This window comes from Asterias amurensis, chromosome 8 (genome assembly GCF_032118995.1).
Source record: "Asterias amurensis chromosome 8, ASM3211899v1".
Lineage (NCBI taxonomy): Eukaryota > Metazoa > Echinodermata > Asteroidea > Forcipulatida > Asteriidae > Asterias > Asterias amurensis.
Genome location: NC_092655.1, coordinates 6,524,159 through 6,551,077, shown reverse-complemented (window position 1 = coordinate 6,551,077; position 26,919 = coordinate 6,524,159). Strand labels below are relative to the sequence as shown.

The following is a 26,919-nucleotide window of genomic DNA, read 5'->3' as shown; positions in this document are numbered from 1 at the left end:
GCCGCTAAGCCCTGGCTTAGGCCATCGGTAATCCATGATCCCGGATAATCTCTATCGACAGTAAATCATGTATTGAGGTTTAAGGGGGCTATGAATGTACCATGCATCTGTCCTTTATCACAAGTTCGGTAAGTAACGCAGACCTAATGTGCATACTGAACACGTGCCCGTGTTGCAATCAAAGGGGTTTTCTTTTGCTTTAATCCGTTTGCGTGTTATATTTCAATATTGTCTGGTATATTAATGGCGTGCTTGAAGTTACAACATACGTTTGAGTTCCTATTCTTATGATCAGTTTATAACTGTTGCGGACGTGGTGTTCGCCATGGTACTAATAAGTTTCCCACACTAAAAATAAAATACCCTCGTTCTAGATGGATATCGAAAACAAAGAAATATACCGCAGACATGAGTCCACAAACATGGATGCAATAACTCGTATAGAGATTCCCCAGAGGGTTTGCTTCACTAAGCAAGGATCTTCTGCAAGCGAATGTTTTCCCACGCCATTTCGAGAAGTTCAAACCTAGTCAGCCATACGTCATCATCTACTGCCCTCTACTGTCAGTGTGTGGATCACTAAAGTCAATCATTACAAACTATCTTTTGTTTCTGTAAGATACACTAATAACATCTCATGAAATACGACACCCAAGGGAATTCAAAAGGCATCTTTGGTTTTTGTTTTGTTTCACTCTTTTTTTTCTGGGTTTGTAGTTCACGATAGGAAAAGTGCCCCTGAACCTAACCGGGTACATACCGCGCATTTTACCCACGCTGTCCGCAGGCTGCCGTGGGTCGGTGTATAAAAACAACGCACCGTTGAATGGTGGGACTTAGTTGATTTCTCACGGCTTGGTGTAGTCTATGAGTTACGATTGCGCGCCTGCGTACAAATGTTGGAGTCCCCAAGGCGTCATTATGACATGTTCGCCACCGGGCCCAACTCGTTTTTCATATCGTTAGAACAGAATGATACATCTGTTCTCCCTCCGTAAAGGTTTTGCTGATGTTAAAAGTCACGCAAGATTGAGTTCCGATAGAAATAATCAAAGTGCGTAGGAATTCGGGGAAGCAGTTGGTTATGACTATTTGCTTTTTACAAATCCACAGAGCTGGGTGTGTGAGAGAAGGTCCGAGGACCTATAACAAAAGAGGACAATAGAGTTCACGGTTCTGGAAAGGTCCACAGTTGGAAAACGTGTATAAAACCAATGGGAGCTGTTGCCGAAAAGTTAGTGAATAATATTATAAACAAAAGAAGGACAATACGAGGTCCACGGATGCAGGAGTGTCGGGCTTGTGGTGTGTGCAGACGGCCTACCAGTATGTTTTGGGATCAGGGTGAGACGATTTTGTCGTGCCCCCCAAAAAAATTACACACAGGGTATTGCCCACCCCAGCCCAACGGTTCCATACATCGTGACTATACTATTTTCTTCTTGCACAGCGATACCCCCTAAAAATCATCTAAAGAAATCTTGAGATTCTTATTAACCAAGCATAAATGAAGAAACAATGGGGTGGGGTACCGTTGGAGCAATAGTGGGTACACTATGATAATTGTGTACTTATAAAGTTTATAAACAAACGAAATTCTTTACAGAACGCCGTAAGCGAAAAACTCGGCGGTAAGCAGAACCGTATAATCGGGTACTTTGTGTAATAACCAACCGTGGATTGGTTATTGTAAATATCTTGTTTATGAAGAGGGTCCATCGAAAACAATTTCAAATGTGAAAAACACTCTGTTAGTAATCAGGTCTTATCCAAACACATGTTTCTAAAACATTCTACTTCGATCAAGAAATCATCATGCTGCGTCGGGCAAGTACCTAGAACCCATCTCACTCAACATGTATTCCAAACATCGTACACAAAATGACATTTACAGACATTCAATGATGTGGCTTCACTTAAAATCCCATTGAAAAGAGGTTTGGATTATTGGATAATCTCCGTGATCCACCCACTCTGATCCAATGGATCAGTGGAAGGGTGTTCTTCGGACCACAACAAGACAAACCAAAGGGTAAACAGAGCAGGAGGTTCAAAGATTTAATGTCTCAAACTTTGATCAAAGAATTGTTGTTCAGAAATTACGGTTTGTGGTTTTGCAATCCCCCGCGGCTTGGACGAAGTGTGGTCTTTTTATGTGAATGACGAATTGTGATTTCCGATTTGGAGTTGTACGCATGTTAATTAAATAATATCCGTATATCAACCCATAAAAACTCCTGCATTGGCAGCCACCGCTGATGTCAAAATATGGAAACGTATGCGTGTGTAAACGAACTGTCGACCAATGATAGGTCTTCATTGACCTAAGTGAGGGCGCTGTTTGCAACTTGTGACGTCATTTGCAAGAGGTCAAACGGACAGATGAAGCCTATGTGTAACAAAGCAAACTCATGCACGAACTACAAGTATATAGTTTGTAGTATTCAAGCAAGTTAGATGAACGCCTATAGCCTGGCTTCTACTAGCACAAACGGACAGATTCCCATTAACAGTTGAACTTTTCTTAATGGTGTTATGTTCCCGAAAAAATGTGTGTCAGTTATGTTCAAAAACCTTGTTGTATAAAGAAGGATAATATGGTTGGTATAGACCATGTGAACTTTGTTTACAATAAGTGTGACCTTGTGCATTATTTGGGTATTCTGGCAGGCAAGATACTACACTGGTCCTATGGTAAAGTTGACATTTTGTGTCATAATGTCCACATAAATCCAAGAGTTATGAAAATAAAAGCTGGACGGGTTGTGAGATGTGCCCCCTTTCACCATGTCAAAAGTTGATGAGAATTAGACAGTGCAATCTCCATAAAATAGAATATTTTTTGTTTTCTTCCATTGAGCTGTGTACAAATCGTGCCTGCGGGAAGTCCAGGTTCTTTGGCTCTTTTGTAAACATGTGATGTCACAGGTCACATCGTCTATAGTCAGCATCTTGCGAAATTATTTAATCTGAAGTGCCCCCATCAAGAAATCAACTCTCAAAAGATCACCCGAGGCTGAATGCGATTTTATGAGATTCAAAAGATGTATACCAACTAAGTAATTTAGAGAAACCCATTACCTATATACGGTAGTTATTATAATAGTAACTCATAGTCACTTTGTGGGTTTAACCTCTGATGGGAAATGAAGTAAAGGACCACCATGGGTCACTAAACCACAGCGACAGGGCGGTTCTATTTTAAGATGATGCTTCACAAGTGAACTTGACCACTGTAGGTCGCAAGCCTGAGGAAACCTGTAAACAATGGTACTTGTTACGTGAACAGGAACAACCCATACTTTTCCACCGTGATAAGTGTTATGGGTTCTTAAACGCACTACCAATCTTATGTACACGAGACCTACGGCTTAATGTCCCATCCGAAGGACAAACAATAAGTGTAAAGTTTCTTGCTCAAGGACACAAGTGGCAATACCGGGAATCGAACACACACTATACTAATCAGTAACACCCAAGCTTGTAGTCCGGTGCTTAACAGCTCGACTACACACCACTAAAACGACACTTTAACGTAACTATATTTTGCAAACAGAATTTGAACAGCGTGTTTGGGTCCTAATGTAATTTGTATTCAAATTACGAAGAGTAGGAGTAGCCAGAAAGTTTTCATAAGCATTCTCATATTGTTTGACATTGATGCTACCAGGGCTCCCCAGTGATTGCCAAGTATCTCCTTTGGGTACTTGGGCGTCATATGGTAAACGCCCTCCAGTCGAAACACACAACCCTTACACACCCAGCAATAATTGGGAACTGTGTCCCAATACAATCCAACAATTACAAGTCTTATTCTTGGATTCCGTTTCCTTAATCTGCCAGGATTTAAAATTATTGACTCAGAGACAATTGATATGAATCAATCTGAAAGCTCATGCAAGAACAACCATCCAGAGATACTTCCAGGTCACGTCTGAAATGCTGTCACAGTAAAGCAATTACCGTTAAAGACACTGGACACTATTGGTAACTGTCAAAGACTAGCCTTCACATAATGCATAAAGTAACAAACCTGTGAAAATTTGGGCTCAATCGGTTGTCGAAGTTGCGAGATAATAATGAAAGGAAAAACACCCGTGTCACATGAACTTGTGTGCTTTCTGATGCTTGATTTCGAGACCTCAAGTTCTAAATATGAGGTCTCGAAATCAAATTTGTGAAAATGATTACTTCTTTCTCGAAAACTACATTTATTTTAGAGGGAGCCGTTTCTCACACTAATTTATACTATCAACTATCATAATGATTTTGAGTAACATACTTTTAAAGGCAAAGTATAAAAGCTTTGGTTTTTGGAACAGTTCGATTGTTTCAACCCTGTATAAAATCGAATGTAAATATTCAGCCTACAATCAAACAATCCTGTGAAAATTTCATTTGTAGTCACTTTTTTAAATATTATTATCGCCAAACCCCAGAGCAGTTTTTATTATGTCCACGAAGAAAATAAATTGTACTTGGATTATACACAATCTGAGATACGTTTCTGACAGTATAATGTTTTTAAGATTCAATTTTTAAGGGATCAACATCTTTTTTGCATACCACATTACTTTTAAGAACTGTTTTTAAGAATGTTTCTTTTGAAATCTCTTGCTAATTTTGATTGCCACAATCGGATATGAACGTTCATCACAAAACATAAGCAGTTCTAAAAAGTGACCACCAAATTTGATGAAATTTCAAAAAGTTATACATATGGTGAATTAACTAGAAACCAGGCATTTATAACAGTCAATTGGTCTGGATCCTGAAAATCACTGGCTGAAGAAAGGAAGTGGCTTACGCATCGCGAGCGTTTTGGGGCTCTTTTTGGGTACGTTCACATGAGTAGCTACTGCTAACTTCGCTGCTAGTTAGCAGGGGAAAAAATGTTGGCCGTGTGAACGCAAAACCTAGCTTTCTTCGCTGCTTTTTCTCCATGGAAAGCAGATAAAAGAAAATCGCTGCTAACTCATTTTAGATACTTCGGCTCCAGTAAAAAAAAATTCAGTGTGTTTCAAAGGCAAGACTTTATAACAAGAACAAAACAAGAACTAAACCCAAATAAGACGAAACATTCTGAGTAAAGGTAGACCAGTATTGCCATGTCCATGTTCTAACCATAAAATACCGAAGAATAAGAAGATGCACCAGGAGAGCCGTATACAATAAGCCAAGGATGTGGGCAGCAGTTTGGAATTCTTGAGCAGCGATTTAACGAGGTCGCGGACAAAACGTATTTAGCAGCTGAGCCATAGAAAGCGTTTATTAAGATGCATTTTTTCTGTCGTTGTGTTTCAATCATCGTCAATGTCTAGTATTAATCAGTACAGATGAGAGTGAGGGGCAGTCGATGGTAAATCATCGTGAACCTCTCAGAAGGTTAAAGGCCGACTTGGTTTTTTCTTTTTGCCCTGGTACGTCATATGGAATTACCCGGCGTATTTGATAGCTGAACATTTGCTAAATGCATCACGACGTGTTGGCCGAGAGGAATGGGCTGACCCCCCTAGCCGTCAGCAATTTGTTTTTCTTCTGTAGTTAGTAGTATAGAACTGCCATCCTAAAAAAGTTCCTGGTTTTGTTTATAAAGGCACTGGACACGTTTTGTAATTGTCAAAGACCAGTATTTCCACTTGGTGTATCCCATCATTATGCATAAAATATATATAAACAAATGAACATTTGTCTGTGATAACTTTTGAGTCAGTTGGTCATCGCAGTTGCAAGAGAACAATGAATAAAAAAACTTGTTACGCAATAAATTCGTGTGCTTCCAGATGCATAATAAAAAAGGCTTCAGCTGAAGTCTCTTACTTTATTTGAATGAGAAATTACCTCTTTCTAAAAAACTACGTTACTTCAGAAGGATCCGTTTCTGATAACGTTTACTATCAACAGCTCTCCATTGCTCGTTACAAGAAGTAAAGTACCAATAGTGTCCAGTGTCTCTAAATATTCACTTTTTGTGATATGACTTTGAAAATAAAGAAAAAATCCCCATTAAGAAGGACAACGACTGTGGCAATTTTGATGAACAAAACAAAAGTAAGCCGACAGTGTGAGGCGAGAGACATGCCGTTGATTTGGCCCAGCGCTCGGGTGAGGATATACCGCTGTGCTTGGCGCGTATTATGGATTGCGATCGTCCGTCCGCACTCGAACCAGGGCAAATAAATATTGTCAAGACACCGACCCCATCGGTCAGATGGAGAACAAAATGGTTACGTGCCCCCGCCATCAGGTGTGACAGACATTGAGTGGCTAATGATAAGGGGGCTCAGACCATCATGTGTTTCTATCGTCACATCCTATGTTGAACAATATATCCCCAGTCGTAAACATGCTATAATCATAACAGGTGTAGTCATATTTTTTCCTATATGAAGTGGAAGGGGGGGGGGGCACAACACAGTTGTTCGTTTGTTATCCTGTGTTAACATGAAGCAGCTGTGTAGATGTAAGATTTAGCAAGATGCCATCGCTTGCTATACACAAACATGAATTATGTGTGTTTTTTTCATGGTTTTACACCCCAAAACTTGTGAAAATGCTAATTTACTGGTCTCGTCCGCGCGGGCGTTGAACAAAACAAAATGCAGCAAAACCGTACCTAAATTGAGGAGGGGCCATTTTCAGAGGTTTTCCTTACCGTGCAATTATGCGCTTACAGCCCATTAGTATAGAAACACGCGCTTCACAATGCGGTGTAAGCACATAATTTAGTAATAGTAAGCAAATACCGGGCGCGCTCTTTGGCAGAAACTGCCATCTTTTTGCTAACTATGAATTATTTGTATTACCTTTAATTGTGTCGTATGTCAGAAGAACTATCGTCATGACCAATGTTTGTCTGTCTGTCTTTCTATTTGGGTGTCTGTTTGTTTTTGAGTTTGTTTGTTTGTTTGTTTGTTTGTTTTTTGTTTTGTTTTTTTGTTTTTTTTGTTGGTTTGTTTGGTTGTTTCTGTGTTTGTTTCTTTGTTTGTTTTCTACAAGCTGCTTATCAAAACAGCACCATATGATTATCCTGCTATTGATCCCCTAGTTTAATTTAACTTTTGATTTAATTTAACTCTAATTTCAATGTGCAATGTTTCCAAATGTAAAGTTGTGGCTTAACTCTGGCCTATTCTATCTATTTTTTTTATTTTAAATTATTACATTCTTGCATGGTAAATTGTTGTCATTCAAGAAAAGGACAGTTTTTGTAATCGTGCGCAATGGCCTCAATTGAGGACACATACTAAACCATCTTATCTATCTATACCTATATTGATACTTAATGTTACTTTTGCTTTACTCCATAGGGCCTATAGTACATTGTTCATAGAAGCAATGAGTATCTGTTGAACTGAACTGAAACTGTTGCTCACCAAAACAAAATGCCCCACTGGGCCGCAACTTTACTGAGTGCTCAGTCACGAATATGTTTTGGGTTTTATCCGTTAACAAGTTCCATACAAAGCAACACTTGTTTTGCTTGGAAAGTTCGTGAGCTTAGCAGCTGAACACGTCACACTGTCAATTTTCGAACAGATACATTTCTTCTGTTTTTTTATAATACAACTTACTGTTACAAGGTGTCATGCAAGAGTCGTCAACCAACGGTTTATTTTAAAACCAACACTACTCGCAAAAGTAAAGGGTTACCGCAAAACTCTCTTAACTATACTTCCACCACGTGAAGTTTCAAATCCTACTTTTGTGTCGTGCTAAAATTGTGCTAAATGGTCAAATTTTGGAACATTCGATAAAGTATCTTGACACTCCTTTGTTCTCCTTGAGACATAAATTACCTTAAACCGCTTTTGATCAAAGCGTCCTCCGGAAACCACAAAGTGTTTTTCAAACTACCTGAGACCACAACAAGTTGCAGGGTTTGCTCGTTCCCTTTTTATGTTATCAAAAACCCCAACCCGCTGCCACATCACCATGGACCGCTCGTTCGATCCCAACCGGCGCCCACACCTGTAAAAACACTCCCCGTGACCAAGCTCGTTGGCACCCCACGACCAACTCACGGGGAACACGGTGATTTACCCTTTGACTCGGAGGTACTCCGTCATTTCGCTTCCTCTGTTGCCATCCACGATTGTAATAACAGTTACGAAAAATGAACAAAACAGGTCTCTTTTGGAAACAATATACAAGGAGCCCCCAGTGCGTTGACAATACAATTAAGTATTGTGATAGTTTAGTCAATTAGGGCTACGCTGTAATATACAATTAGAGTGTATTTATATCAACAGATGATACCCCTCTACCACGAAGCGAAAAATCTGGTAAATTCATAAACAAGGTCTTTATACTGCTATCCGGACTAATATTTTCCTCAAGTGTTCATGTATTAGTTCGGAACAACTATACTTATAATCAACTTGTCTAGTTATGGCTGTCAAGTGTTCTGTTTGATACACAAAGCCAGAAATAAAAAATAAAAAAAAATTACGATTTAAAATTAAACATAATGGAAAACGAAATAAGGATGAACACCAAACCGAAGCCTTAATTTTAAGAAGGATGTTCAGAGTTTATTGGAATATGGCCACGTCAGTTCGACGTTGATAACCCTGTTAGACGTAAATACATGTTTTGCTGGTTAAATAGTCTTCTTTTGTTTTTAAGATGAATAAAATCAACAATAATGTATAGCCTATTGAATGTCTATACTTCTAAATTGATTAACTGTTGATCTTAGAAGCATGTCAATTATATGCTGTTTTAATTTGTCCCTCTGAACTTCAAACAACGGTATTTCGACGTCAGTTCAACGTCGCTTTAAAAGTACTATAACTGAACGCTCATCGTGCTTACCAAGGGCGCTTTCGGCGCTTAGAATATTTGATGAAATTTCTATGATAACCACATCAAAGCAATTAGTCTAAACTACTTGTTTTTACAAACGTTACTCGAAATCTGACAATTCCGTGTCAAAATCATATGGTCCCACAGCGGCCAAAAGTTGCCACTTCCGACTTCAATCATTTACTTTGGGAAACAAGTTAACTTTATAACAACATTGGCATTAACTTTGACATTCTTTCTACATATGTTGACTCACTATATTATTAGATTTCTGGTCAATTCCCTTTTATTTTGACGTCAGGTCAATTTTCAGAATTTTCCAGGCAGTCAACTGATTGGCGACACTCTTCCGTCCAATCATTTATTAGACCAATTATAAAAAAATAAAAGTGCCACCAACTTTTAACAAAAATATTATCCAAACTTCTGATTAACAAATGTCAGGGAGCCCGGATACGTCATTGGTGGGCCCCGGAGCTAATTGATGTAAGATGCGGGGAAATGGACTGAAAGACGCCCGCTGTTGTCGGCTTCCTCTTCAATGGGTTATACTATGACATGTCAACGAGAAGCAAACCGGTATTGGTCATTCAGTTAAAGGGTAGTTATTAGTTTGGTAATCCCTCTTAAAAATTACCACAAAAACAACTTCTGGTTAGAAGTCTACAGCAGCTTTCGACAGTATTAAGCATTTTGTGAAACATTTCATTTCTTTGTGTTTATGTAAACATGCTTGAATTTGAGAAGCCTTACTGCAATAACGCTTCCCAGATTGTGACATTGTAATAACAAGTTTACAATATGTCCCTAAACAAATCCACCATGTTTGCGTACTTTAAACTTCCTCGGAATGGTACAAGTAATTATATAAGGCCTATATCACTTAAAGGGATAAAGTTATTGAGGATTCTGTAAAAATTACCGATGCTATAAAAGACAAAGGTCTAACTTGTTTATCATGGTTGAAATTTAAAACGATCATAAATTTCTGCCAACACAATTACAATGTTTTTCCTTTACACCCTGTGGTCTTAATTTTGATTCTCTCCAGGGTATATATCTGTATGTGACAACACCCATTCTCAATTTTAACACCCATGTTTTGCAGAGTAAAGGCTGTTTCATAATTATCCCTCCCCTTTAAAGGGTCTGCATACGTTTGGTAACGACTCCGAAAATGAATGGCAACAAAAAGTTACTTGGTACGAAGTACAGCAGATGTGTGTAGTATAATGCATTTTGAGAAACCTTTAACTTCGAAGTACTGCATGTATGGAATAAGGTATCACTTTTTATCCCCAAAAATTATAATTTGAAGCTTTACTTTTTACAGTAACGTTTCTCAAATTTGTGTTTCCAATTACGGATTATTCTTCCTGCGTGAACACAACCGCTCAAGATGTTCGGCAATATCTTCAAAACGCTACCACATTTTGAAATAAAATTTCCACAGTTTGTTTTTATGGTATATATCTAAAACAATAGAGAATTGAAACAAACAGTGGCTTCAAATCACGAACACCCCCTTTTCAAGGCACTGGACACGATTAGTTATTACTCAAAACAGTTGTTAGCATAAAACTCACTTTGTAACAAGCAATGGAGAGCTGTTGATGAAATAACACATTATGAGAAACGGCTCCCTATGAAGTAAAGTAGTTTTGTAAAAGAGGTAATTTCTTACTCAAATATTAAAAGACCATCTGAAAGCACACAGATTTTGTGCAACATTTTAGTTTTGTTCTGTCATGATTCTATTGCAACTTCGATGACCGTTGAGTAAAAATGTTTACAGGTTTGTTATTTATGCCTATGTTGAGATACACCAATGAGAAGACTGGTCTTTGACAATTACCAAAACGTGTCCAGCAGCCGATTTCACGAAATGCTAGAATTAATCCTATCTCGAGTTGGGACGAGTAACTCGTCCAAACTTTTAAGAGTGGGTTCAATGCGTCCTAACGTTTATGGATATAGAACTCAACTCGTCACAAGTCTTAAGATTAATCCCAAGTTAGGAAAAGTTGGGTGAAAACGACGGCTATGCCTTTAACCATCTCAACCGTTGTGTCATAAGCAGACGATGTACTAATGTTTCACCATCCGTCCAGCCCGCCATCCCCTCCCTGACAGACGACAATAATCCTGGATCGTTAATGAAAGAAGGCGATAGCGATAGCTATACAACTGTGGGTGTGGCCCCTGTCCATGTTGTACAAATGTCAACCCATTACAAGGGGTGACTGATTAATAGAAACAGAATACACCCTGACTGCTACAATTAGATTATCCCAATGTCAACGTGGATGAGACATATCATTTTAATCAATTTCAGTTGCGGTCGTCGTTTTTTGTGGTTTTCAAGACAGTCCTGCATTAAACTGAGTCTGAAACCGTATAGCGATGTATGGAACCATTTAACTTATTATAGTATTAAAGACACTGGACACGTTTGGTAATTGCCAAAGACTAGGTCTCTCACTTGGTGTATCCCAACATATGCATAAAATAATAAACCTGTGAAAATTTTGGCTCAACCGGTCATCGAATTTGCAAGAGAATAATGAAAGAATAAACAGTCTAGTTGCACAACTTTCAGATGTGTACTTTCAGATGCCTAATAAAATGCTCCAGCTGAAGTCTTTGAGTATTGTGTGAGAAATTACCTCTTTCTCTAAAACTATGTTACTTCAGAGGGAGCCTCTTCTCACAATGTTTATAATATCAACAGCTCTCAATATTGCTCAATACCAAGTGAGTTTTTATGCTCGCAACTATTTTGAGTGTTTGTCAATAGAGTCCAGTGCCAATTAACTTAATATTATAGTGTTAAGCCCTGTGACTTGACAAAGATACATACGGTGACACCGAAATCGATTATCTGTCCTGGGGGCCGATTTCACAAAGTAATAAAATTCATCGCAAGACAAATTTTCATTTTCGTCATAGTGATTTGTATTGTGACATCATGTTTTACTAAGCAACTACGATTGATTTGCAGTTACGATCAATCTTAGATCTTTGTGAAATCGGCCCCTGGGATTGTACCATTGCTTCTACACTGCCAAAACTGTGGTGTTTAAATTAACCTAACATCCAAGAAGAGTCCAAGCCTCATCGACAACGTATCAGCTCGAACAATCAGCTCGAACAATCACGCAGCAATGCCGCAAAACTAAAAACAGTGCAATATTATCGTGTACGTACCGTGTATGTACACGATATGTACACTATAATTATTGTGTACGTACAAGATAAACTTCCCCGTGTACGTTTCCCCGTGTACGTACACGATAACTTATCGTGTATGTACACGATAATTGTCGGATACGTACAAAATAAACTTTCCCGTGTACGTAAACGATAACCTATCGTGAACGTACACGATTGTTTCAAACTTATCGTGTACGTACATGATAAGAGAGAGAGACATTTGTATTCATTTGGCGGCAGTATACGCTTCCGTATATCAAACTTTGTATTGAGATGTTTCCTATACCATGACACGAATCTGTCGACAATAATGACTTGACCCATAGCTTGTTGAAGGGGCCACTGAAGGCACCTTCGCCCAAGGACCCCTTGTGGTGACAATTGCCAAGCCAGTTTGTTTTGCGATGGAATTTATTAGCAGTAAGTCACCCAGCGCAACGTATCAATCAATAATAGTTACTATCATCGGCGTCAATATTACACATGAAGTCTCTTTCAGCCATTTCAGACATTGGAAAAAGAGGGAGAGATCAACTGAAAGAAATGACAAAATAGACAAACTCTTTTGTTTTTTGTTAAGGGTGTACATATTGGTAAGAGTGACAATATAAATGTACACAGATTTGCATCCAAATTAGGACTATAGGCTACATGGTTTGAAGTTGCCCATATGGACAACTTCTCTTAAAACATGTTTGCTTAAAAGGCAACAGTTTCTGAGATAAGAGCTCAACAATTAGTTGTGATCTCTTCACAAGTCCAAAACTCAATGATCGAAACAAAGTAAACTATTTAATATTTTTTTTACCACATAGTGTTATCCGCAAACCTCTCTTGGCTATACTTCCACCATGCAAAGGTTCAAATCAAAAACTTATTTTATGTACACAAATGGAAACCATTTTCATGATAGGAAAACTGTTGGGGTTGAACGAAGACAAATGACTATAGCGTGGGATTCGAACCAACAACCTCCGGGCACGTGCCTACGCTCTACCAACTGAGCCCAATTTCATAGAGTTGCTAAAGCACATCAAAATTTTGCTTAGCAGATTAAGATTACCAGCCAAACTACCACGTCACAAGTACAATTTGTGACTGGTATCCTGCTCCTTTCTGCTCAGCGAACAATTATCAAGCAATATGCTGTGCTTCAACGGCTCTATGAAATTAGGCCCTGGGCTATCTAGCTCTCTATGTCAATGGACTTCATTCACATCACAAGTTTTCATCGGATACGTGGACTTTTGAGTTGTAAGAAAATCTGAGTAGAGACTGTGAATGAGATAGCGCGACACAGGAATGACTCAGTTCTCTGTTCAACATCGCACTGGCATTTCCCTTACACTAGTGAATCTTCTGGGAATTCGCCCCACCCCAAAGTGGAAAACATTATTATACTGAAGGATTAATACACCCAAGACAGATTCATATGTGTTTTTTTGGTGTGTTCTTGCACTTAAAAAAAAAAACCCGCTGTACAGCTCGAACCTCATCTGGTAGCCTTGTGTTAAGTCTTGACACTGTATTTTTATTGCGGGGTTTACTTTCTCTTGTTATCTTCAAGAAAACTAAACCCTGTTGGCGGTGTGGGACTAGTACAAGCTTTAGGCCACGCACACAGTTGGTCACAGAGGCGCTTTAATTTCTTCGCGACGGGGACCTGACCACATATTCCCCTCTGCACTCCACATGTTTCTGACTTCTTTTTTCTTTCCTTTTTTTGTAAGTGTGGTGGGTGTAAAACGTTGTGTTTTAAAAAAACGTGCCGAATGTTTGTTAGACAGCCATGGCCGCCAGATCTTGATACACCACTGTAAGTGATTACCGATCTGTGGGCACTGTGTCAACGATATGGCAGGCCCCAAGAGCCGGGGTAAGTTGATCTTACTCGGCAAGGTAAGCTATAATTATCCTTCGTAACTCCATGTAAACAAGAAATGATTAGATCCTCAACACTCAAAACCGCTTTGTACATGAGAACCACAAGGTGTTAAATGCAAAACACATCCAGCAGGAGGAGGGGTTCTGTAGTGGTCTCTCTCTTTGACCCTTTTCGAAACCACGGCTTCGACTATGGATTCGACTTCAGGCTCTGGATTCGACTTCAGGCTCTGTCCTCTCGTCTGAAGCCCTGAGTTCGTACGCAAAGGCAAAGCACGTGCAATTGTCAAGGGCCAACCTAGCCTGAATGGCATCTGGAGCCGGTCGAAGCCGTGGATTCGAAAAGGGCCTAGCTCTCTCCACAATAATAGGCCCGGCTCCCCCCATGAACGTGTCATCACGAGAGGTGTCGAGGCAGGACAAGAAGTTGTTAAACGCCGGAACGCAGGGCCAAGATTTACGGCAGGGCCTGGTGCATCAGTCAGGACCGGGCCGTGAATTTTAGAAGACGGCGAGCATGCCTCTCTCCACCCTCATATTTTAAGTGATTTACAACACCGCTGACTGACTTCACATAGGGAGTGATTTTCCATGTTGCCTGATCTAAGGGAAACGAATTGCTCCAAGGCTAGACCTTTTCCCCCCTCATCTTTTTTTCGCTCGTCTTGTTCTATCAGGGGAGGATGGAAACAATGTGGAACATAAAAGAAACTCACTACCAATTAAATCTGTGATGTTTTACGGGTTACTTTTTATGGGTGTGACCAAGGGTGACTTGAGTTACAGTTCTTTCACGGGGTAAGTAAAGAGGTAAGGTGTCTCGCGCACCTGACGAGAGAAAGATAAGAAACTTAAGGCCGTGACTGATGAATTGATGGCGCTTGGCCTTGGCAAAAGATTAAGAAAAGGGAGAAAAAGAGGCTATGCGTTTTTATGCGATCAGCATGAAGCTGTCAGGAAATCTTGACGTCTCAACTTTGCCATCAAGGTATCCGATCAGCCTACGGGCCCTCTACGGGGCCTGGAGCAGGTAATTTGCGAGCAGAAGGTCGCACAAAACAAATTAATTATATCACTTTAAGTTGTTGTGTGCGTAACACGAGACGAACAGTTAAAGGTTTTTTCTTCTCATGAAACGGAAGAGGTTTCTTTCATTCTTTTTCACTCAGACGAACGAGTTAGTTTTAGAGTGGCGTGGAAATCAACCCCCTGTATATGATTCGAGGGTAACAGCTGAACCTAGTCCGGGCTCGCGACAGGGGTGCCCAATATTGGTGATATTACCGTAAAAGGGTCGGTTAAGTGGCTTGTAATATGCCCCAACAAGACATTGATTACTCGGGGAATGAAATGTTACATCAACATAAACGCGGCGAGGCCTTGGGACCCACAGCTCCTGCGGGTTCTACCGGTTATAATTCTCGCCTCGGTAGTAGGTGTACACGTACTTACAACATCACACTCACGCACGCACTCAGCCAACTCCGCCCCTATATAGTGAAGACATTTGGTTGGGGTTTGCCGGCCGTGATTGGTTGGGACAACTGTATAAATAAGCCGTTAATTTGATTAGAAGCCAATAGGAAAACAGATCGGCCAATTAGCATGACTAACGACTCGAATGACAGGTCGCGGATGTGATGTGCTTGGGTCTATACAGTGCCCCCTCTGGGGTCGCCTGTACGGGCTGGTGATTGCCTCGTTAGCTGTGTAAGTCTGAGTTTGTTGTTCCTAGGGATCTCGGCACTACTACGTACTGTGTGTGAGCAGCCAATGAGTAGTCACACACACACACACCTCTAGCCGTCACTCCATCACTGTAACACAGGGGGGAGGAGAGCCGGCTGTATCACATGGTCCCCGGCCCAGCTATAACAAGTGATGATGCAAACCGCACTGGAGTGTCTCATTCGATACATGATCACAGTTTAACCATCATCTATACGCCGACTCTGGACACATTAAAGCCCGGTGATTTCATAAAAGTCACTTTAAAACTAAGCAGTCCTGGATTATAATATAGGCCATCGAGACTCACTCGACTCGTCATAAGCTTGTCCACCATGGCTTTAGCACCATCTCTAAGTGGCCACGGAGGGGTCTATCTACCCTTTCAGCGGGTATCTGCCGTTCGCGTTCAGCTCCAGCCCGTCCACCACCGGAGCAACCCCCGGCCCTACACATCCTTCTTCATCAAAGATATCCTGGGATCAAAAATCGGCGGGATCGAGCGAGAATGTGAAAGCACCACCACCACCACTACCAACACGTCCTGCGGTTCGCCACTCAGCCCGTCTTCTTCTCCGTGGACGGCGCAAGCCACCACCGGGACGACCCTGCCGTCATCGCCGAGTAAAGACGCCAATTTCCCCGTGCGTGAGGCTACTGAGAAGACGCAACCCTCAGGGGTGACCAAGGATGCAAATGGTTCACCACTCTCTGCCTTGGAGGAGCTGGCTAATAAGACGTTTACTGGTCTTGAGACGAGTATCTTGAGAGCTGCTGAAGGTACGTGGTGACAAAATACACAAAGTTTTCTTTAAAAACTCACTTAATATTAATCAAGTTCTGAAATCAAAGTCTCCTGATATCCGAAAATCTACTTCTATAGTAGATAGCAAGACGGCTCTCTAAAGATACAATCTACATGGCAAGTAGACACACATGGTGTTACCGCAAACCAAATATATATTGATACCTCACCATACAATGCCTCAAATCCATTAAACAAGTTCTTATTTACAACGATGGTAACTGTTTTTGCTACTAAAAATGACATAGGGCTAGAATGACATAAATGCAAAGGCCGTTATACTGCAGAGGGTCCTTGAGTAACCACTCAAATTAGAAATATCCTTCGGTGGTTAGCAGACTGGAGGATTTTCAGAGAGCCACTTTGGACATGTTGAAGCAATTTTGATTACAACATAGAGCTAACAGTGGGCGTCAAGTCAACTCATGACTGGAAATGAGTGGGATTTGGACACGTGCTCGACATTTAAAGATATTCAATAAAAACATAATTAAGTATACCTTTTGTTTTAAAAGTCAATCAAACATAATATGTATTTGGAAACTCAGCTTTTCTATGAAATGCTATATTAGTACAAGCAGCCATACACTGTTAAAATAGTAAGATCATAGCTTTAGGGGTTGTCAAAGAAGGGGAATGTAAAACAGGTAGACTGTTTTATTGCTAAACACACACAGAGGAGAGTGCAATAGGGAGTGACACGAATGATGTTCCTGTCCTCGAAACTTTACTGGACCTTCTCTCAAAAAAATTAATGATCGGTGAGGATTGACAATAGATTTGGAAATACCAGAGCCAAATGCTCCGTGAAGTACTTCTGTCTGAAATACGGTCCTTTGCGTGATTGTCTAACGTCTAAGTTTTTACTTAAAAATGACAGAATTAAATGAACTTGTGCAACCAAAAATCACACCAGACAAAACGTATAATGGTTTGTCGCAGTTTGTTGAAAAACTGTGCTCTCAAAAGGTTTATAAATCGGTTCCATGGTGACTCTTTTGAGATCACACAGAGGATAAATATCAAACAACTGTAACCCAATCGCATTTTAATATAAAACCCTTATGATTAATGGGCGTTCTGATTAAAAGAAATCTGTGTCAACAACAAATTCGTGTCACAATTTGTCCAGTTGACGCGAACCGTGACCATTGGCCACCAGAGAACATGGGAGTCCGTGCTGTGACTGCCCGGGTGACGAGCGTCCACCGTGACACAAGGATATAAAATCTTAATCGGGTAGTTGAAACCACAGACACAAAATCGAAAGTAGTTCATTATTTTTTTCAATTCAAGACAAAAAGTACACTTTAAAAAAGAACATTACAAATGGGTTTATTTACAGTTATAAGCAACGAAACATTGTTTACATTCTGTGTTGGACTAAGTGCACTATGGAAATTTGTCTACATATTTATGGAAATTTGTCTGCTATAAAATCAAATTAATTGCTAGGAACGTTGATTAGTGGGTATTCAAAGTGCTATTTCTCAAAAGTGACAATCAATATTACAGACGAAGATATTTTCGCCAGTAATCACCAAATAGCTCTCTGTTAATTTGCCTAAGGTATGTACAGCCAATTGAAATTCAAACGGTCATTACAATTATTGTCTTTCTCCGTCTGAAAAATGTGATAACCACATAATCTAATTTAGTCCTGTACTAAACGAACAAAAGGTTAAACATACCTCGCCACTTTGTTAAATTCCAACTGGGCTTATTGGGCTATTTTCGGAATGGGGTTTGTTCAATTCAGCCCAGCTTGGGCTGAAAAAAAACCTCCCCGACCCAAACACCGTAGGCAGCCAGCCGCCGTGTAAAACGCACAGGGTACGGTATATTAAAACTGCGGGTGAAGCATAACACAATCCTCTCTCTCTCCGTCACCAATAAAACACATCTCGAAATCGAATTACTTGCCTCTAATGTTATAATGGATTTTTACTGTGAATTTAACACAGCTGCTGTTGAAACCACTGGTTCGCCACATTCTTAAACCTAGTCCCAGTGTTCGGTGACCTAATCGAAACAAATATCTATATTGTATGTGGTATGGTTATAATAGAGACCTTGTTTTTTCCATGTTCTCGACAAGCCAATAGTACAGGAAAAATTTAAACCAAAATACACATAGTTGTAGTTCGCCATATTTGTATTTAATTGCCGCAGTTGTATCCGCAACCATCCCTTTTTGATAATGGGCATAGATCAACACGCTTGGCACAAAACAATCTTGCTTGCCAGGACAAGGTTATCAGCTGAAATACCATTCCACATTTTTTCTTCTTCATGTATTTGATTTATTTTCAGCAAAGTTTAGCTCAACAGAAAATTGTTCAGTAAACTTTCTGCTTAGGCAGCGCTATACATGTTTAGTGTTTCACTTTAACAATTTGTTACAAATGTCCTAGAATCAGTATAAAGTACGGTATGCTTCAACTCTTCAAAGAGTTAGAGATCTACCAGCAACAGTTAAGGAGGTTAAGGCAGTTATTTCCCTCGAAGTATCTAATGAACTGCCTGAAATGGATTACATGCAACCAGTGCAAAAACAAACGACTATGAGGTCGGTTTTGAGTTTGTAGTGGGGCCTACAGTTTATGCAGATACATCGGTTGTAAATTTAAAAAAACAACTTTGACCACATTTATCCAAACTGAAATAATTCCAAACAGAGGGATATAGTTGAAGGGTTGATGATAATCAGACCTGACTATGATGAACAACCGGACCCCATTTCATGTGCCCAAAATCACGAACATATCCTGGCCAGCTAGCTCTACGTGAATGGAAACCCAGCCCCTTCTTTTTCTAAGTGTGTTACCATTGATCGAGTTGATCATATAAATGGACTACTAATTGAAACAACTAACAGTCGCAGCTATACGGATCGGACATGACTGTGCAGGATTATGACACGTAATGAATTGCTTATATAACAACCTTATAAATTACACTCAAACCCTGGTTGGTGTATGTCTGTAAAAAAAAAAGGGGGGGGATGAGTAATGTCTTAATTTGTTTTGACCTAAAAATGGATTTACTTATACTCATTGTAGGTTAATGGAGAGCAATGTAGTAAAATTTTCTCTTGATGTTACACACAAACCCCACTCAAACTCTGGTTGGTGTAGGTTTGTAAAATAAAATAAAATACATGTCTGAGTTCGTTTTAACCTGAAAATGGATGAAGTAGGTTTTACTTATAGGGAAGGCAGTAGACTCCTATAGTTAAATGTCTTCTCGGGGCCATGCCATACTCAAACCCCTATCAAACCCTGGTTGTTGTAGGTTAATACTAAAACGAATTGATAGTATATTGAGTTATGTCTTAATTTGTTTGGACCCAAAAATTATGAAGTAGGTTTACTAAGGGAGGGCACGTTAAAATTCCCTACAAGTCAAGTCACACGGTGCAACGAGCAGGCAACCCGATCCACGCCATCTCAAAGAAGAAGAGACAGGCACAGTTCTAAAAAAAATTGTTAATCAACACACACTCTAAAAAATCTGTGGAAATTTCATCAGCTTAGAGGTCACTTTAAAGTGAAAACAACGATACCGGACTCAAGTTTTGACAATGATTTTGTGTGACGTGCATACCCGGTTTAGTGCGATTTGTGTGATCGAAATACGAAACTGTGATTTGACGGATTGTTCAAATGCTATTTCCTTGACTTGTGCTGCATTTCAGACTAAACTATTTCTCTAGGGGATTGGAACTGGGTACATTTCATCGAGCTGATTAATCACAAAAAAAGTTGCAAAATGTTGCTAACTGGAATGGGCTTATGAAGGAGAATCAACTGAACGAGAAAGTGTAGATTCGTTGTTAGAATGTAGGAGCATGCAGAAGGCGAGTGCATGTACAGTGTAGTCACGAATCTACACTTTCGTAAATAGAGTGACGTCACAGAAACAGTTTAAGACCATTGACATATCTGTGTCTGTGTCTGGCATCCGGCTTACGCTTGCTTAGCAAAATATATTTAGATAACAATTTCTGCTTAAGCAGCTCTTTGATTCTGGGCCCTTGAATGAACTTGTATACGCTACGAAAACCTGTTTTTCTTTATTATAATATGTGACAACACTTATATGGAATCAATTATTACCCCTAGTTTTTGCAGTGTAACAACCACTGAGATTTTAAAATGAAACTCCCATATTTTCTTAACAATTTCCAACACATGCGTTGTAGATAACCTTTTTTTATAAGTGGTAAATTAAAATCCAGTTTGCTTTGAATAATGATATAAAAACCAGCTCAAGCGATGACAGACATTGGTCTCAATAGATCATTATGAAAAATAAAAACACTGAAATGCTACCATATGTTCAAATACAACAATTCCACATCTATTATATACAAATCAGTAACGTCTACTGCATATGGGAAAGATACGTTCGCATTATACATGCATTACACCAACTGTATTTTTAGAATTTGGTAATTCCAGTGGAATTTCTGTACAAACTATTGTTTGTTTATAATAAAATGGTTAGTGATGTTCCACAAGACATGTCGCCAGCCTTTAACCCGGATTTTAAACATTGCAGACTAAAATGTAGTAGCGATTATGATGAGACGTTTCACCTGCATGGCATATCGGGTTGTGTGAGAGAATTTATCACCCCCCTAAAATAACAACAATATCAAACTAAACAAAACACCAAGAACCAAAAACAACAACAACAGCATGCAACAACAACATCGCTGAAATCAGCACAACGTCCATCGACCTTTTTTCGAAAGTGGTTCAAATTAAAGATAGTAACAACTTGGGCCTATTTGGTTAAATGATAGTTCCCGTTATAAGCAGATGATGGGGGTGAATAGTGACACCAAGTCTTAGTTTATAACCGGTGGATATATTATCTTATAAGACGGTTTTGTCTAATTGAATGAAAAAAGTTTCAAATTAGGATTATCAATTTTGAGGAAGGATGTCTTCCAATCCAACGGAAATTATACTCAACAAATATTAAAAAAATAGAGAGTCTGCTGCAGATAGAAAAATGTGAACTGCACTTTCTCAGCGTCTGAGTATAGCGGCAACATTAATAATCTACGAACTATGACAAACCCCTCTGGGACACATTGATAATCTTTAACATATTACTCCAGATATGACTGTACAAATTTCATTATCTAAATATTAAAAGTGTTTGTTTAAGGGGGTAGACACATTCTAAGGAAATCCATGGTTCTTTAAATTGTTTGTGTTGATTGCTTGATAACATTTGTCTTAGCCTTCGAGAAAGACTCTGCTATAGGGTTGAAACGCTAGGCCAAAACTATTTTCTCTTGCTACATTTGTTTTTGATGACCTTCTTTTTAAAACTAGACATTAAAAGTTAAACTCATTGAGTTGACGGGTTAAAAATTGTTGACGTCACGAGTTACATCATTATGGGAAGATTGTATATATTGGTGTTTTTGTGTGTGTGATTAATTACTTAGATCTATTTTATGGATTTCATCAGCCGTGTGCCTTATTCACAGACAGGAGTTCTGTTCAAGTAACACTTTTAGGCTTTTCGATTTAGGTGAATTTCGTTTACTTTCTTTGCCCTAGTCCGAAATGAAGGGATACTCGAGATACGTAAATATGTGACGTGATGAGTTGCGTCATCTATGAAAGACTGCAATGACTATGAGTTGTTGGGCTGATTTTGAGAAATGTTTAAAACGGATGTTATTCTTTGTGTTTTGTTCGCAGCAGCTACCGTAAATGGCAAACGGGACCCACTCCACCTCTTCAATCGCCAGCCCCCAAGGAAAAAGCGCAAGTCTCGCACTGCCTTCAACAATCAGCAGATCTTCGAACTGGAGCGCCGATTCCTGTACCAGAAATATCTGACCCCGGCCGACAGAGACGAGATTGCCTCCGTGCTGGGCCTGACCAACGCCCAGGTTATCACGTGGTTCCAGAACAGGCGGGCGAAGCTGAAACGGGACATGGAGGAATTGAACATGGACGTTACGGTCACGACCAAGAAATGCTTCGATATCTCCTCGCCATCATCTGGTGGGGAGGATGCGGTCGCCATGGTGACCAAGACATCATCGTCACGCTTCAAGGAGGAGGATGGCGATGATGATGAGGATGAGGATGACCGACTGAGCACGCTGTCTGAGCAGCAACAGTGCCGGGAGCAGTACAGCCAGAGGCTGGCGGACAACTCGCAGCATCACCTCGGCCCGGAGGAGTCACTTGGGGGCACCCTCGACACTGAGCTGCGAAGCAAGGACGGAACCACACCCACTGAGGACTGCCCCAGGTTGGAGTCAACCCCCTGTTTGACATCCACTATCGCTGTATGCGGCACAGAGGGGGAGGAGGTTGAGAGCATGGATTGCAGTACGTCGCCCTCTAGTGGTTTCCACTCAGACGGTGAAGACAAGTGAACAATCACAGAAACAATAATATTGTACATTACTTGGACATTTGAGCACATTTTTAAGCAGCTCAGAACGTGTATATAATTGATGGGTTCTACCCCCGCTTGCACATGACGTAGTTCCAACCATGAATATGCATTATTATGATTAAGATTACCACGTGTGAATATACAATTATGTAAATTAGCGATAGGTTTGAGGTATGTGTTCAACATAACGATAATAACAAAGAGATGTTCTCCCTTTCAACACCAGGACCAGCCCCAATATATAGAGCTGCTTAAGCAGCAAAACTTAACAGGATACTAGTCACACTTATTTTGGCTGCGGTACTTAACCTTTGATGCACAGCGAGTTTTTTCTGCGCTAAGCAACTTGGTATTTGCTTTAACAGTTTTGGATAGATGGGCCTTGATAGTCAATTAGATTTGCATTAATCGAATTAGTACAATGATAGAAAGTAGAGCCTTTGTGAAATATTTCAAGAGAAACTGTCAGACCAGAATATTTCAAATCAGTTCATTTTCAATGAAAACTGAAGGGTCATCACAAACTAAGCGTGAAACACGTTGCTGACAAACCCCAAATTATATATTTGTTTACCCTTGGCAAAAAAAAAAATATTTACAAAAAATACATCTTTTCAAAAGCAACATAACATTATCACAGTCTTGCCATTCAAATACCGACGTGAGGCTGAAAGGGTAATTAGTCTGGTGACTTGTTCCTTAATGGAATATTATTGTTCTCTGTTGCTGTTTCGTATATAGAACTTGACCAAAATTGAGGTAAATTATAAGGGGAACAACACTGAGAACCCAAGTGGTTAAACGTCATTCTATTTTTGTTTTCTGGAGACTTGAAAAGATGGAGTATTTGTTATATTATTCGAACCGGTGAAAAGGTTTTAGGAAACGATACCTTATCATTCAACCTACATTTTGAACCCAAACAGGCGTTTTTCTGCGCTGATAAACCAAAGAATAGAAGACCCAAAAACTGTTCCAGTTTGGAAATTGGGAAAATTAATACCATCCTTGGAAAAAAACATTTTATTATTGTTAAAACACTTCTAAAAACGACAACCGCATATAACCAAAAGGCCGTATCTTTAACGGGTGCACTACGACAAAAAACTGTCTCCCATCAGCAACCAACGACAAAAGGTTAACGAAGGAAACAGAAATAGGAGGCAAATGCATCGATTTAGGGAAAATAATCCATCATTTTTGACGACAAAACGTCTCCAGGTACGAGAGGTGACTTCTTTTTAGGTTACGTCTTTAAGTAGAACCAGCCCTTCATAAAAAAAGGAAAGAAAAAACAAGAACAAAAACAAATTGACAAATCACAGTGGTTCCTGTTGGATTGATTGTGTGAATTGTAGACGAATCAAGAACCAGTACTCATGGGGTTCGACACTCTGACGGCAACCGGAAATAGTTCCAACAAATGCTCCCAATGGGTTATTGTAGTATGTCAGACTTATACAGTTTTTGCGTAATTAAGGATATTAGATTATTTCCATTTTTGTTCGGTCCCCCTCCGGTTTCTTACAAGATTTAGAGCGAACGAACAGATTTTGCCTGTTGGCGTTCTCTGTCATTTCATGCTCGTTATATCAAGCTCAGCACTCAAAGGGTTTTCACAATTTAGGCAAGTTTACATGAACATTGTGGACGTGCGCTCCTTCATCCTTTTTGACATTTCAATAACAGAATAAGGAACTACGTCATCGTTCATTTATATACGTGTGTACAAACTAATTGTTTACACTTTACATTGTGTGGAAGTAACGAACCCCACCCTTTAATTGCTAAGGAGAAACTGGATCGCAAACGATGAAAAGGGTACCACAAAAAGTAGCTGAGCATAAAATAATTATGTTCACCAGAATAAGGTTACCAGCCCAAATACCTTGTCACATGTCTAATTGATGACTGGTATCCTGCTCATTTCTGCTAAATCCAAAGCAGCTCTATGAAATTTGGCACAGTTGATAAAGGCTAGGCCTATACTTCAAAATGCATGAAGGCGGAAAAGATACTAAAATATCTTTTACAGCTCTATTCAAACATACTAATCGCTACATTCTGGGACATAACTAAATGTGAAAGATTTACAAGCTACTCTGGCACATTCAGCAACTGTTTAATATCAGCACCATCAACATGATCTTATACGGGCAACGAATCCCCGATGGTTCTAATGAACAACGGGGACTATATGGAAAGTGACATGTACGGAAATGGGAAAAACCTGCGGGACCTCTGAGATTGATCGGCCGTGTGATCCAGCGAGGCCCCGGCCCGCGTCTCCCGTGGAAACAACGGGGGGTTGTGGGGCTAGCACTCCACGGTCGAGAATCTCTCCTCGTAGATGTGTCGAAGCTGTCAGAGTTGATATTGCACTGAACTCCAAGAAAAGTTATGGGCGTTTGTTTTGTTTTCTTTTTGGAGCTGAGAGAAATGCCTTGTGTCGAGTTTTTTTTGTTTGTTTACCTATTTAAATAGGTTTTAAATACTATCACACGTGTCATTTTTGAGGAAAGATTTTTGTTTCCGAAATTCATATGGTTTTTTATATCTATAAGCCTTTTTCTGTTGCTGGTTGTTGCTTATGTTGTTGCTTTTGTTTGTTTCTTTTAATTATGTTGTTTTTGTTGTTCAAATCAACACACACCCTTCGTTGAAAACGGTAATATTTTGGGTAATATTTATATATAAAATAAATCAGAAGCACTTGACCATTCATGATTTGACCGGGCGTAAACGTTTATTTTGACTCTACCCAAAGTGCATACAACTGTATTAGCAAGATGCTAAATCTCAAGCCAACTCACCTGAGATTAAACGTTTACAGTCACTTCCCCTAGAAATTTAAACGTATAACCTGATAAAACCATGCACCAGTTAATCGGAAAACATTATGTTGCCAGAGAAGTAATTTTCAGAACACGTTTCTGGTTTCAATCATTATTACTTTGACGCGTTATTATACAACCATTACATGGAAAGCGTCAAGTTGACAGACGATTTCATTTTAGTCTCAAAAATTACACCATCATTTTTCGAAGGGAGTCAAGATTTACGAGGTTGTTATTTAATAGGAAGTAAGTGCCTTAAACCGTGCTGTTTGTCATTAACCCTATCAGCAAAAGCTGGGGTGTTCAGGTTTACATTATGGGTGTGGTCACATAAGACCAAACAAGAATCAAAATTTACACCAAATGGTATATAAATTACACTCATATCTGCAACAACAAAAACAGTTACATAGCTTAGGTGTTATTTGAACACCCTATTTTTCTTAAAGGATTTTGGTACTTTTTGCAACACGTTTGAGGATGTTGTACTTTGGCTGTTGACCCGTTTTTGTTAAGCACGATTTTCTGTGCAGCGCAAATATGTGCGCTTAGCTTCTTTATGAAATAGGGCACATGGCCCGATCCAACAGCGTTGCTTAAGCTTACCAGACCCAGCCAAAAGTAATACCACGTCCCATGTTCCACTGTGACTGTTTGCCTGCTTATTGGTGCTAAGCAGAAATGTTCTGCTTAAGTTGCTCTTCGAGATCGGGCCAAGCATGCCTAGAGAGCTCAATGTGTTTTTTTCTTTTTAAATATATTTTCGGGTGAACTTTTTTATTGTTCACTCAAATGTAAAAAATGTACAAATATGGCTGGTTACTTTTTAATAAATCAAATCTTAATTTATATTAATTACATAAAGCACCTAATTAGAGTTATTATATTTTATGATCAAATATTTTATTTGTGAAAACAATGACTGACGTATTCTGTATCGGTGCTAACGTTACATTTCAGCTGTTTTTTAAGTCAGTTAAAATATTAAATATATGTTTGTAAAGTAACATGAGTCTTCTTGTGAATTTTTAGTTGTGTCGCTTCTGTCTATCCGTAGAGAAAACACTATGATTATAGGATTATAACAATTGAACAAAAGCTTATAATTAATTTTTAAAAATTGCGAAGGTTTAATTGCTATTTTTTCAGTTCATAAATAAATATTCATTAATGTTTGTTGATTTTTTTTTTATCAAAGGATACAAA

The 26,919-nt window shown here is 39.4% G+C and overlaps 1 protein-coding gene across 2 annotated transcripts; it reads left to right on the top strand.

The window, feature by feature from the left end:
- The first annotated feature begins 15,639 nt into the window (after nucleotides 1–15,639).
- On the top strand, nucleotides 15,640–26,627 carry LOC139941168 (uncharacterized). 2 transcript variants are annotated; one of them, XM_071937627.1, is made up of 2 exons: nucleotides 15,640–16,413; nucleotides 22,168–26,627. In XM_071937627.1, the coding sequence occupies exons 1-2, from the start codon at nucleotides 15,969–15,971 to the stop codon at nucleotides 22,851–22,853; spliced, it is 1,131 nt and encodes a 376-aa protein (XP_071793728.1). In that variant the 5' UTR covers nucleotides 15,640–15,968; the 3' UTR covers nucleotides 22,854–26,627. The 2 variants fall into 2 exon arrangements, with proteins under 2 accessions (XP_071793728.1, XP_071793727.1); XM_071937626.1 differs by having other exon boundaries at nucleotides 22,165–26,627.
- The last annotated feature ends 292 nt before the right edge of the window (nucleotides 26,628–26,919 follow it).

What these genes read in the sequence shown, in the direction of transcription:
- LOC139941168 (XM_071937626.1), top strand. Translation starts at nt 15,969, where the DNA reads ATGGCTTTAGCACCATCTCTAAGTGGCCACGGAGGGGTCTATCTACCC. An exon ending in TATCTTGAGAGCTGCTGAAG is followed by an intron (nt 16,414 to 22,164) that starts GTACGTGGTGAC and finishes TTTTGTTCGCAG; the next exon opens with CAGCTACCGTAAATGGCAAA.